The 14,081-nt window shown below is 39.1% G+C and overlaps 1 protein-coding gene across 6 annotated transcripts in view; it reads left to right on the top strand.

Annotated features, from left to right (window-relative positions):
• The window catches only part of CLYBL (citrate lyase beta like), a 258,838-nt gene that overhangs the window by 221,724 nt on the left and 23,033 nt on the right, over positions 1-14,081 (top strand). For 5 of the 6 annotated variants that reach the window (XM_032314318.1, XM_032314320.1, XM_032314317.1 and 2 more), the window contains 5 exons: positions 669-857; positions 4,793-4,894; positions 6,671-6,764; positions 8,084-8,251; positions 12,829-12,953. In XM_032314318.1, the coding sequence (XP_032170209.1) occupies positions 669-857; positions 4,793-4,894; positions 6,671-6,764; positions 8,084-8,251; positions 12,829-12,953 (678 nt within the window). The remainder of the gene's footprint in view (positions 1-668; positions 858-4,792; positions 4,895-6,670; positions 6,765-8,083; positions 8,252-12,828; positions 12,954-14,081) is intronic. The other variant, XM_032314321.1, reaches the window with a different exon arrangement.

Raw genomic sequence — 14,081 nt, 5'->3', positions numbered from 1 at the left:
TTATTTGTCTTCCTCTTCATGATGGGATTTCTTGGTGGTATTTTTGCCTTCCATCTGAATAAGTTGGAGCTTTTTTGTACTGTGGAGTGTGTCATTTTCCGGGGAGCGCTCTCTTAATTGAATGTCAAAAATCAACTCACTTGCTAAAAATTTTTAAGTGACTAAAAAACATGACGCGTGTAGAAAAGAGAAAAACAAATCCTTATTTTTTCCCTCCTGTGAATATGCTGACAGACAAGACTACCATTATCCATGTGTTATGTAGTTCCTTATGTTTATTAAATGAGAAAATGCAAGTAGAAGTCTTAGAACCTTGCCTGGAGCTTAGTAAATGCTCAATAAATGCTCCCCGTGAGTTATTCTACCTTTGTAGTTGGAAAGCAATGCTAGAGAGCCAGAGCACAGCACTGGTTAAGAAGTGCACTAGTGTGCGTGACAGTGGCCGTCACCTCTGTTACAGTCCTCTTGAGTGAAGTCTGGAAATCAGTCTCCTGTCTGTCAGATTGGACAACTTATTTCAAGTGCCATGTATTTGCTGGACAGGAAATGTGTAGATACAGTCATGGTGCTCATACTCTGAATCCACTCAGGAGGTCCACAGTCTGTTGGATTGTGTTTCCTCTCGATGATAAATAAACTTAGGAGACACCTTTTGTTGACACCTACAGAATGAAGCTCGACTGAGAATAGTAAAAACTCTTGAAGACTTTGATCTGGGCCCAACTGAAAAGTGTGTGAGAGTCAACTCGGTGTCCAGTGGTCTGGCCGAAGAGGACCTGGAGACCCTCCTGCAGTCCCGGGTGCTTCCCTCAAGCCTGATGCTGCCCAAGGTGGAAGGTCCTGAAGAAATCCAGTGGGTGAGTAGCTAACGCTTTGCTTTAAAGACTCCGGAGCAGCTGAGAAGGAGTAGCAGAAGGGAAGGGTTCGGGTGCTGCAGGTTTTGAAAACGCGTGCACGGAGCAGAGAGAAAGGCAGCTGAGGGAGAGAAGGGAGGCCAAGAGACTGTTCCCTTCACACAAGGAGAGCCTGGCTTTGCCCAGAGTGTTCGGAGGAACAACTCTGCCCTCGGGATGACGCTTCCGCTCCCTACTCAGACTTGCGGTTGGGCCAGAACGGCATCCTTGGAAGCCTCACAGAGCAATCCTTGGAAACCGGCTTGCCCCAGGAATTGGATCTCTTCTCTCGGGCCGCCAGGCCCTAACCTCCACCTGGAAGAGCAGGGGAAGTAAATGGCTCCCACCCAGGTTCATTTGCCGTCTTCATACACAGCGAAAGCACATTAGCCACGAATGAAAAAAATGAACCTGGAGGAGGAGAGGGAAAGGTCACTCCTGAGGGCAACTCGAGGAAGAAACAGGAAGCTTTTAACTAGTGGTTTTAATTAGCACAGATATTATTTCCTGAACAGCTCTCTGGTCCGTCCTTTTTAAATTGCTGACAGGTGTGTGTGTGTTTCATGACAGACTTTTCAGCCAATAAAAACCTGGTATGTCAAATTACTTAAGAAAACTTTGAAATGGGCCTAATTATACTATGATTGTTTTCATTGTTCAAGGAGGGGAGGCTCGATTTTATTTAGGGTTGCTCTGATTCTGCAGATCTCTGCTGAATAAAATACCCACCCGTTGGGCCACTCCGAGGCAAAGAGCCTGGGACGTGGCCGTGAGAGTGAACACAGTGGTGATTGTGACCCACGCCTGGAAGTATCTCGAAGGCTGTGGCTCCAAATGCAGCAGTGCCCCGAAGAGCTGTACTACCAAAGGAAACTGCTCACCTTTCTCAGGCGTGTAGATGTGTCGAATCTGTACTTTCCAGGGCTGTGGCTGCCTGCCCCATGGGGCTACCTCCTGCCCCATGAGCGCCTGAAATGTGGCAAGTCCAAATTGAGATGTGCTGCGAAGTGTAAAATACACATGGGGTTTCGAAGACTTTGCAGCCGCCTCCCCCCAAAAAGAATGTAAATTATCTCCACCATTTTGATATTGGCCACATGTTGAAATGGTAATATTTCAGCTCTGTTGGGTCGAACGAACATTACTCAAATTAAATTCACCTGTTTCATTTTCCTCCTTTAATGTAGCTACTAGCAAATTCAGAATTACGTCTGTAGGGGCCATTAGTTTGCTGCTGGACAGCTCCGTGTTGGCGTCTTCTGGAAGACCCCACGTTCAAGGCCCCGTTTACTTTCTAAACTGGAGTTCTTCTCCCCAAGGTCACCCCTCAGAAGCTGGGAGATACCGGTTACAGTCGGCTACAATCCCCGAGGCCTCCTGCCCCATGCGAATGTGTCTTAAATTGATTGAAATGGAATCTGAAGCCACTGTTCCCTTTTGGTTTCATGTTAATGCCTGTTTATCACCGTTATTACCCTTCATTTAAGAGGGGAGGACCCACCCCAGCCTTCAGCTACAGCTTCTGTTCGCTGTTTTAAATCCTGGGATAGAAATAGGATTTCTAGTTAACAGAAGTCTTTTGGGCTGTTTATTTTTTCCTCTCGGTTTGTATTTATGTGAAGCATAAAACCCGGAGCCTGATGCACAACTGAAAGATGGGCTTCCTTGTTTCCTTTTGTGTGAGAATCTCTTGCTGGCCTTTTGTCGCTAGTGTGGGTTCTTGTTTGACTGGCACGGCTTATTGGACTATAACAAGCGTGACTCTGCCTCCTTTGTCGTGGGACAATTCTCCCACAAATCCCGAACAGTGTGCATTCTCCCAACACACTATTGGGTGTGCACTGGAATTGAAAGAATTGCTGAGCCCTGCTACTTCATCTCCTCCCCAATCTCTTTGTGATTTTTCCCCCTTCTTTTCCTCCACCCCCCTCCCTAGCCCCTCCACCTCACTGAAATGAACACTTTACCAGGCCGGAAACATTTAATCGTCTCCTTTTGAAAAAATTAATTGAAACTTCTCCACTAGTTACCTTTTGTGTCAGTACTTAATTCAATTTTTTAAGAAAGAAGGGGAGGAGGAGAAGGCGAATGGGCCAGAATATTTAATTTTTAAATGCCCCTGTTGGCTTAAAAACAAAAGGCATTAGAGATTTTTCTAAGAACAGGAAATATATTGTAAAGTACTTAGCTAGTTTTAAACTTTATGATTCTTGTAGTGACTACTGTTATCACAAAGAATGGGACAAGTAATGTTGCACATTGGTTTTGTTTTGTTTTTTTTTAATGAGAAAAACAAGTTCTTCCAGTGCAGATATAACACCAAAACTGCTAATATTTCACTACCCATTTTCCAGTTTAAAAGTGACATGAATTAGGTTTTATTTTCACTTTCTCGGAATAGTACACATTTTGTCTCCTTACATTGCAGCCTTCTCTTCTTTCTTGCTATTTTGGTTGAGTTATTCCTTCCCTTGGAAAGTTACTAAGGAGGTGACGATGGTGGTATCTGAGGAAGGGAGGGCAGTGGGAGCAACTGGGAATAATTCTTCATTACTGAAAGCTGTGATTTATTTTAGGCTAATTGTAAAGTTACTGCAAATTGCTCAAAAGCTTTTTAAAGATCCCAGTGATTAGATTTTTTAGGGGGGGGGTGCTGCACAAGCAAGGAGGGGGCAGCTAAAAGGGGAAATAACACCTCTAATCCTGCTTCTGGTAAATAGGCTGCCAGCTTTTAAAATGAGTTTCCTTTCTATTAGTCAGAATATTATGCTAAGCCTTAAGCATTAGTTTTTTTATGTTGCCATAGCAGCCCTATTCCTGCAGGGTGGTGACCTGCGATGATTACAGTACAAAGCTTATAGGGTCTTGAAACCCCCTTTGAAGATGAAAAGTCTTTGATGGTTTATATTTATGCAAATCTCTTAGATATGATTTACCCAACTGAGACTGAATGGAGAGATGATTAAAATTCCCTTTTCCTTTGATATCCATTAATGGCTGAATATTCCTTAAATTTAAAATGGATATATATGTTTTCATCTTTATTTACAAAAATATCTTTATCATACCTGTGTGTGTGTGTGTGTGTGTGTGTGTGTGTGTGTTTATCTCCCCACATCTTATTAGATCTAGATAGACATAATAGATTTACAATTTAGAGTGTGGTGGGGTTTTTTTTTTTTTCCCCCTTTTGAAAGGGGGGGTGGTGGAGATCTGTGCAAGAGCTTTTGTATGTTTCCAGATGATAGATTTTGGAATTTGGGCTACCCCACTGGCAGCACAGAGCTAGCTGTGAACTGGTCTCATGGAAAAAATTGGCGAGCTTTGGTCTTCAAAGAATTAAACTTCCTTTTTAAGGTCTTCCTAGGTAAGCTAAAAAATTATGAAGAAAAACCTACTGAACAAAGGATAATGGTGCTATAATGAATAATATGGGTTCCACGTAGAAGGCTGCTGTACAGTTCCACTGATGTCAGTGCCTGATCCAAAACAAAAACAGAATGGCAGGTAGAGCAAGACTTCACTGTTTTGGGGACCTACCATTTGCATTTAACGAAGTGAAGGCTAGAGGTCTTAAGTAGATATGTTTTCAAGGAAAGCATTTAAACTCCAGAATCTCTCTTTCCACTTCTAACTCCTAGGCCTCAAAATGCTCCTTAAGGGGGGAAAAAAATTATAATGCTTGGGGTTTTACTATTTAGTTTGGTGGGAACTTTGTTACCTGTTTTCTTTAGTCTTTCCTCCTGTTTTGTTTTGTTTTGTTTTTATTCTCTTTTGTGTACGAAATAGGCTGGGATATTACTTCCTCAGGCCAAAGACTTAAATACTACTTCTAGGTCTACGTTTCGGTGATTGTACATTTTTCCCCCATTAATCACCTATGACACTTTTGATTTTAGTTTTCAGACAAATTTTCATTCTACTTAAAAGGCCGAAAACTTGAACAGCCTATGAATTTAATCCCTTTTGTGGAAACTGCAATGGGTTTGCTCAATTTTAAGGTAAGAGAACGTAATGTGACTAATAAGTTAGTATTTTATTTATTCCCTAAAGAGAACTTTTGTTCTCAACTTTGATATCTACTTAAAATATTTTTCTAGAAAGATTTATAGGCAAAGTAAACCTTGAGCACCATTTATTATCTGTAATAATCCAAAACCAGGCTGTGAGCGTCTTAGAAAACAAAGAAACTAGCTTAGTAGCAAGGAGAAACTTCCCAATCCTAAATATTTAAGTGAAATATTCATATATTCCTATTTTAATGAAATAATCATGTAAACCTATGCTTTGAACTATTATATTTATAGATGAAATGTACATGAAAATTTCTTTTGTTTCCCTTCTGAGTTGACGTTCAGTTATTCTTTTGTAACAATTGCCTTTTATTGGGAAATTTTCTGGCCTCTTTGTGGCAACATTATCCATAATGTCTAGTATGTACGACTGCTATTTGTAGATTAGTATACACCAATAATTTGTAATATATTATTTCAATTTGCCACATTAGAACGTGCAGTATTTCCTGATATGCATTCAGGAAGATTAGCTGAACCAAGTGTTTGCCAGCAGTGTAAGACTGCATTCAACCATTTATTTGCCTTAACGATTTCATGGCTAGCTTGTTTTTTACCCCTTTACCACTGATCATTTGAACTGTTTTCCAAAATATGTCTCACATTTCACCTGACTCTAGAACGTCATTGCAGCACTCTGTCTCAGAGGGCAGGAGGGAAGAAATCCCTAAAAACAAAGAAAAGAGATAGTTGAAAACTGCCCAGAGAGATACTATGTGAGTAAGCGCTCCGAGAGGAAACTTTGAGACCTACTGGACCATGCAGGAGGGGCAGAGTGCATATGTTCGGGGAGCTGCTTCAAGCCTCGTGATCAGCACATTTACGCCACTGACCACAAATTCTTCCAGCCTGCCCCATAATTCTGAGATATAATCAGAGCATATCCCTTAGATGTGACTAGATTCAGACAACGATTGAATTCTCAACTCCACGGCACCACCTTATTCCATATTATACTTAGGAGCACTTACAACCCCTGAAATTAATCAACAGTGTCCTCTCCCGATTTTCAGGTCTTCCCTACCCACATACATTAGCATGCTAAATCTCCACCTTGGTAGATTGAGTTCCACGACTCAGTTACCTAACCTGTAGGACAGATGTTACAAATCACATAGAAATATTTTCACATAGAAATATAAAAGTTGCCAATGAATACATCTTGAATGACTTGTTGCATTTTTATTTGCCCCTCTGGAGTTGTAGATTTTTATATTGACTGTCTTTAATCCTGAAACCATTTACTAGGAAATCCTGATCCTAATGCAAATAATCCAATTAATTTGATTTAAAAATTCTTTCCTTCTCTCCTGTGGTTCTATGTTTATTGTTTGAGAGTCTCTTAAAACAAAAACAAATTTTGGAAAAAAGAGAAATAATTTACAGTACGATCAAAATGAGTTAATTCAAAGTTTCTCTAGAAATTAGATGAACTGTGATTCGAACATTGTTAACTGTATTAATATATATTTGTAACTGTATTAACGTAATCCATGAAGCAAAGCAAATCTATACAACATACTTATCTTGGACAATATTAAAAGCCTTTCAGAAGAGGTAAATTTAGGCTGCATTTTAGGACTGCTAGTTTGCTTTCAGCCAAATTGTATTAAGAGTTGTATCTTTCTGCTACTGAAATACACCATGCTGTTTCTCTCTAAACTGCATTTCTGTGAGATTTGGTTCTGTTCTGCTCTTTTACAGGCCGTGTGTGAAGAAGCACTGAAGACCGGACCTCAAGTGGGTCTTTTCCTAGATGCAGTCGTTTTTGGAGGAGAAGACTTTCGGGCCAGCATAGGTATCAAACACACTTCTCTCTTTTTCAATCTTTGTGTGTGTGTGTGTGTGTGTGTGTGTGTGTGTGTATTTTTTCTTTGCCCCTTCATGAATGGACATTTACATGACAATATATATTTGCCAACCATGACAATGGTTCTTCTGAATGGGCAATACTTTCTGATAATTTAGGGCACCTCAGAGCTGTCCTGCTTCTAGAACACTGTATTATTACTTCTCTTCGTTTATAAAATAATAGAAAGCCTGTCGCAACCTCAGATGTGTTGGGGAATATATGACATCTACTTTGTTCATAGTGAGTATAATATGTGAATAACCTCTCCGTTGCTTAAATATTTTGTTTTCACATCAATCTGAGGGCTATGTAGGCTTCTAACACAAATGAAGGCAATTTTACATTTTAATGAATCATTTTCTATATTAAATGTAGTATCCAAATATTATTTTAAACAGATCTTAAATTCCTCCTAAAATATATGTCAGAACTCTTATTAAATATTTATTGAGATAATATGTTTGTTTCCACTAATCTTCCCTATCCCTTGGGCACTCTGCCTCTGGTCTTACTAGTGACTCTGGGCACACCTAGAAAAGAGGCCAAGTCCACAAAGCATTTGCAGAACCACAGTGCCAGGGGCCTGAAGCCTGGAGCTCTCCTTGAGCAGTGTCACGGTCCAAATACAAACAGTGACACCCCACACACACCCGCCCCTAGGGGGAAAGAAAAGGAGCTTATTTTAATACCAGTCTTTCCAAGAGACTTTTGTGTTTCTGACAGTTCAGTGGACACTTTCTGCCTCTTTCAAAATGAGTGCCCTTCCGTTTCCCCAATTTCTTCATCCCAACCCTGAAGCTGTGCTCTTTGGCTCAGAACCTTGGTTATGGCAGGGCATGGTAACCACAGCACGCGAATTTCTGGGCTCCGCGAGAGAAGTTAACTGTTTCCTTGCCCAGCTGCTTGGCCACCTTTTGTGGTGCCGTCTTTGGACTGATACTTTCCAAGCAGCGGCTAGAAGGAAAAAATATACCAGAAGTAATTGGTGACCTATCAAGTCACTTGTGGTTGTATCTCCTGAGATGCAGGGGGGGGCCCTTTCTTAACCCACACACAAGTAATGACACTGAAAGATGCCTTCCAAGAGAAATAGACACGTAAGTGACTTCACTCTGCCTCCACATATCCCTCTCTTTGTTTATATTAGAATCATCATTTTGCTGGGGAACAATTCCCAGGTCTTTACAAACCGAGTTTTTACCATAGGTGGCTGTGTTTGGTTTCCAGAGTTCATGTCTCCTTTTTCTGTCCACATCCTATTTCAGGTGCAACAAGTAGTAAAGATACCCAAGATATTCTGTACGCCCGACAGAAGATTATCGTTACAGCGAAGGCCTTTGGTCTGCAGGCCATAGATCTGGTATACATTGACTTTCGAGATGGAGAAGGGCTCCTCAGGCAGTCAAGGGAAGGAGCTGCGATGGGATTTACTGGTATGATTCTTGCTGATATCTTAGAAGGCAGGAGCGAGATGAGCAAACATTCCAGAGCCACATATCTGATAGACTCATTCCACTATTTGAAATGGGGAAATGTCATCGAGGGCAAGAACCTACTGAACAAATTGTGTTTTCCCTTGGCGGTGCAACTCAAACAATGAAGGCTTCGTTTTATTTTCTCTTTACATTAGTTACCTTTTTTTTTTCTGTGTTCCTAAGTATTCTGATTTTACTGACCCTAGAGGAGGGATGAGGTTATTAGAGAAGTGTTTTTGAGTGAATCGCTGTAAGAATTTGGGTTGATGGGGAAAAGGAAAATGTCCTCAAACATTCAAAATATTCATTTCTGAAAAAAAACTTTGGTGATCTCTTCTTTGATTTTTTTTTTTTTTTTTTTTTTTTTTACTACTCATAACTAGTTTTTTATTCTTCTGCTACTTCAAGCTCCTTATTCTTCTCCCACCTCCCAGTAAGTGTCTATGCACCTGGCGACACCTACGGGCTTTGGCTGGCACTAAGATCAGCGGGTTTCCCGCAATCCAGTCCTGGAGTGCAGGCAGATATCTGTTGATTGGTGTGTCCGATCACTCAGATCCCCAGGAGTCCAGGGAGCAACCGAAAATTGTGTTTTTGCAACAGAAATCCATTTTTTTCAAAACCACAAGAGGATTCTACACACAAACACACATCCATAGTTGTGAGCACTCTCTCTCTCTCTCTCTCTCTCTCACACACACACACACACAAACACACACACACACATGCAACCATAGATAAGAAACACCATAAGCTCTTTTATTCTTATTTATTCTTCTGCTACAAGTTCTAAGAATATCATGATCAGAAATTAACTCAGATAATAAGGAAAAGAGACAAACATCCTTGCTGTCCCTTTTGTAAATATTTTTGAAATATGTCCAGTTAGGGATTACTGAAAGAAATATTTCATAAAATGACCTTAAATGTAAAACTTATCTTAATAGACAGTGGTTTACCCCCAAATAAAATTAAACTTAGGAAATTTCAGTATTATGTTAGACTTAAATAAAGTTCTGACAATTTGTTTTTGTGTCTTCAACAGGAAGAGTTAAAACAAACTGTGATTTCCCCCAAATTTGTTTAATAAATAAATGAGTAAATAAATGTGATCTCTTATAGGGAAATATTTTCCAGTCATCTGAACTATTAATAAATGAATCCTCCCCACATTTACTAATTACTAAGAATGAAAGAGTCCTCTCCTGGCCCTGAGGTTGTCCTTGTCCCCGTGGCCTGTTACACCTGCCTCTTTCCAGTGACCAGTTAGGGCATAGCCCAAATGGAAAAGTTGGAGAAACACTCCATGAAATCTATCTAATAGACCTCGATGTTGTTGGTCTAAAATGTGTGGCATTGGCTGCCAAGCAGCCAGATGTTGCTGTGAAATGGGCACTAATTCAATAAAAAAAAAAAATTGAAAACACTGAATTGATGCTGGCCTGTATCACCATCACTCAGTATAACCTGGGTGTCCTCAACTACCTCTGGGGCAAATGTTTGCTCCAGAACTTATAAAGGAGTTTGAGAATTTCTCCAAGAAACGGGGCTGAATTAAATTGGTCCCTAATTCAATCGCAGAAGACAAGTTACTTCAAATCAGATTTAAATTTCTAGACTGTGCCCAACTCAGCATGAGGAGCTTATGGGCTTGGCACTATTGTTTCTCAACAACAGGGAGTATTAAATCACACACACAAAAAAATGGAAGCAGGGGGAGAATGGGGAGGCACAGAGGGTACAGTGCCCGTTATATATTCAAGTGAACAAGTCAGTAAAGTAGGGAGCTATACTTCATAACCATTTTGCAATTTTTAGAAAGGTCTTTGTTGTCCCAATTATATTTCTACATACCAGTAAAAGGGAATTAGTCTGGTAATAAGATATGAGATTATTTGTAGTATTTTGAAACAATAAGGGCTTTGATTATTTTAGATCCAGTTGTGATCTGTTTGTCCTAATTATTTGTCATTTAATTGCCATAACTTGGGCTCTGCACAAGCAGGGAGGAAAGCATGGAGGGAAGAAGAAATACGCACCCACTCTGAAGCAGGTGGTTGGAAGTTTTAAAATCTAATGAAAGTATCGTGTTACCCCTAACACTGATGAGCAGCACTTAGTCTATGCATAAGGATTTTCTCTACTTTTAAAAATTAATACATTTTTTTTAATGAGCTGAAGTTTTTTAAAAGTTAGCCATGCATCAAATAGCGCATTATGGTTTCTGTTCTCCGGTCATTATTTCACAGGGCCACAGCCCATGTGGATTGGTTTTAAATCAATGCATTGGCCATACAAGTGGCTATTAACATTAGGAATTATTTTTCTAAAAAGAAAGCAAAACTAAATCTTGGAATAAAGCTTCAACAGCTGACTTGGTCATCACTGCATGCTGAGAAGAAAGATGATAAATTTGAAGCCCTATAGGTTTTCTTCTTTTTTGCAGTCTTTTGTAGAAGACAAAAATGACACCATCATACAGTCACCTAAAAGACTTGACAGGTATTGATTTAAAGCACGATATATCAAGTGGTACTGTAAAAAGGATTTCATGGTCATAAATTTTAATGTCTTCCAATTTTGCACCCTCAGTAACTTGCCAATAACAGCCCTTCTGTATAAAATATTTGCTTCACTCCCACATGGACATTAAAGTCTGACATTCTGTTGTTGGGATATACAAGAATCAGCCACAGAAAACTTCATACATGGATGTTCATAAATTTCTAAAACTTACCACATATCCTAAAATTAGCCTCACTACCAAAATACGGGTGCTTGCAGCCATCAGTGCTTTCCTAGTATTTCTAGATGGTTTATGTTTCGCTCCTCAAGTCATAGTGTCTGTACCAAGATGTTCCCGTGAAATCTGGCTTTTTACACATCTATGTAAATTATGTACATAAATTATAAAATTCAGGTCTAACAATTAGTACAAAATGACTACCAGAACTGACATCCTTTATTAATAATATTGTAACAACTATGAGATGACTTAAATGTAATTGCAGCCCCTACTATTGAAAAAAGCTCTCATTTGTCTTCACTGATATTATTTGTTCCCTGAAATGATGCCTCAGTTTTAGTATTTGTGCCGCCAAAATGAACACGATTCCTCAAATACTGTAAAGCATCTTTATTTGTATCCTTATACTAATGTTTTATTAGTATGCTGACAGACTGGAATCAAATAACAGCAAGGGGAAGGTGTTCTAATCATGCTACTGCAAGAAAAGATATTGCTGTATTTATCCATTTAAACTCTTTTGCGTGAAATACTCAAATTTTTTTTTACACATATTGGGGTTTTTTTCCTACTCAGTAGAATAATGACAGTAACAGGAATTGATCTTTTCTAAAACACCAAGGGTGTAATTCGTACTGGCTAAATGTTAAAACTATTTCAGAAGCAAAGCAAATTGATATATGGACAAATATATCTAGGAGAGCAAACTATCATTAAGTGCACATTCATTTTTAAAGAACGAAATATGTCCATAATTTTATCATTTGATAAAATATAATCTCATCATTATTATAACATTAAATTATGTTGTATTTTATTAATGACCTGATTCAATTTTACACTTCCCCGATTGTTAAATTGTTTCTTTTAATGACGGCACGATTTCACAGAAGCCTGTGAGTCCTATGTTTGTGTAGTGTTTTTCCTTAGGATCTTAAACTCCGAAAAGCAGCAGAAAGCTTCTCACTACAGAGATAAGCTTTCTTCTGGGGAATCTAAATATCTGTATAAGAGGGAAATATTCAGTCTTCATTCTAGAAGAAAAAAGGGAAAACCTGGTTATGTTTTGGGGTAGAGAAACTTTCAGTAACTTTTTTATTTAAACATTCTGAAATGGAGTAATCTAGAGACCACTGTGTTCAAATCTGCCTTCTGTTTCACTGTACTGAGTAAAATTTTTTCATTGAAATCCAACTTTCTGTCAGTACTTAGAAATGACACACTGTATTTGTCTTATAGAAAGAAAGTTAAATATATTATATGATTATAAGCCACTATTTGATATTAATATAGTTGTAACATCTGTTTCTCTAAGCTTTATGAAAACCAACAGACCACTTCTAAAAGGAACCATGGCAGGTGGGATAATGGTACAAAAGAAGCAAAAGACAACTTGTAAAATTTGAAAGAGTTAACATATAATTTTTTTGTACTTTAACTCAAAATAATCACTCTAATTTGCAGATCTTATCCTTTAAAGTTCCAGCCAAAGGATTAGCCAACGAGCTGCCTAGTCAACCCACCTGTAACTAAAAATGAGAGATTATCTGCACTAAGGTGGCATTTCTATAGGATCAGAAACACAATTACTCCCATTCTTCTGTGTTTCTTATGTGGTATTCTGGAAAAGCCTGCCAGATTGCAGTTACTTTCTTTTTTAAAAAGTTCTACAATAATTAGTTATTTTACATACAGTCTGTGAAGCATTAGGAGGCTTTCGTGGTTGAGACATTTTGTTTGAACATCTGTTTGTTGTTTCGTGTTTCCGGTGTTATTAATCTTCTTGTAGGTAAGCAGGTGATACACCCTAACCAAATTGCCGTGGTACAGGAACAGTTTTCTCCTTCCCCTGAAAAAATTAAGTGGGCTGAAGAACTGATCGCTGCCTTTAAAGAACATCAACAATTAGGAAAGGTAAATGTTTTGTTAATACCTTGGGTGAAACTGGTGTTTAAAATACTGTGAGGGAAAAATATAAACTAGATATCGTTTGAGTCGTTTCAAAAACTCATTGCGTTGTGAGGGGGAAGTTGGGGGAGGACAGCATTCATCAGGGAGAAATTCACTTAAGGTAAATTTGCCCTTCCATGTTTCTGAATATTTTACTACCTGGCCTTCAAGTCACTCTATAGCTTTTTCTTTTCATAAACTCTTCTGGCAAACCTTTGAGAAAATAGAAGTCTGTTTAGTTTTTCTCTATAGACTCCAATGCAGCATTCATATGAAAATAATTTTAGATCAAAGCGAATGCAAGTTGTAATGAAATAAACACAGTTTGATCAAATGGTTCTTGTGGAGAGAGGAAATAAATTTTCAAGTTATTTTAATTCGGGGGCAAAAATGTAACAAAAAGCTCCTCCGGTTTAATCATTTAAGAGTGGGAGGCTGTGTGTGTGTTTGTACCAATTTCTGGACCTGAGATTTGGATAGAATGGAGAGCAAATTAACACTGGAGTACGGTTGTTCCTAATTTAGTGCATCATTGAGCCTCGCGTTTCCTGCTCTGTGGGTTTCTGCTATGTAAATATTGCAGTGGTGATGCGCAATCTGTCTCCACTTTGTGCCAGTAACACTTAAATTAGGTGTCGCCTGAAGGAAGATTTTATGCTAGTTGCAGCATTGTCAGTTAATTATCTTAAAGGTTATTTGCAGTAATACTGTTCGCCTCTTTGTAAGGGGACGGGGAAAGTTGCATTTATAAATCCATCCTAGAGGTACTATCTAAACTCAGCCTAGTTACCGACGTAAGGAGTGAAGTTTTAATACCTGCGATGCAAACAGTCTTGGGGAAGAAAGAATGCTGAAACATTACCAGGGTTCTAAACGTTAAACAGCCCCTTACGGGGGCGGGGGGGCGGGTGGGGGAGTGGTGGGGAGAGAAAAAAAAAGACAAAACTGGCTTCTGTGGTGAACTGGTGACATCGATGTGAGAAGTGTCACTTGCACTTTTCACCGGCAGGCAGTATAAACACCTGAAAATCGCAGGACTTGGGAAAGTAGAAAGTGGGTCACTCCCTCCCCATCATTACAGATACCTGCCTT

This window comes from Mustela erminea, chromosome 15 (assembly GCF_009829155.1).
Source record: "Mustela erminea isolate mMusErm1 chromosome 15, mMusErm1.Pri, whole genome shotgun sequence".
In the NCBI taxonomy this organism is placed as follows: domain Eukaryota; kingdom Metazoa; phylum Chordata; class Mammalia; order Carnivora; family Mustelidae; genus Mustela; species Mustela erminea.
This window is presented reverse-complemented; position numbering and strand designations above follow the sequence as displayed.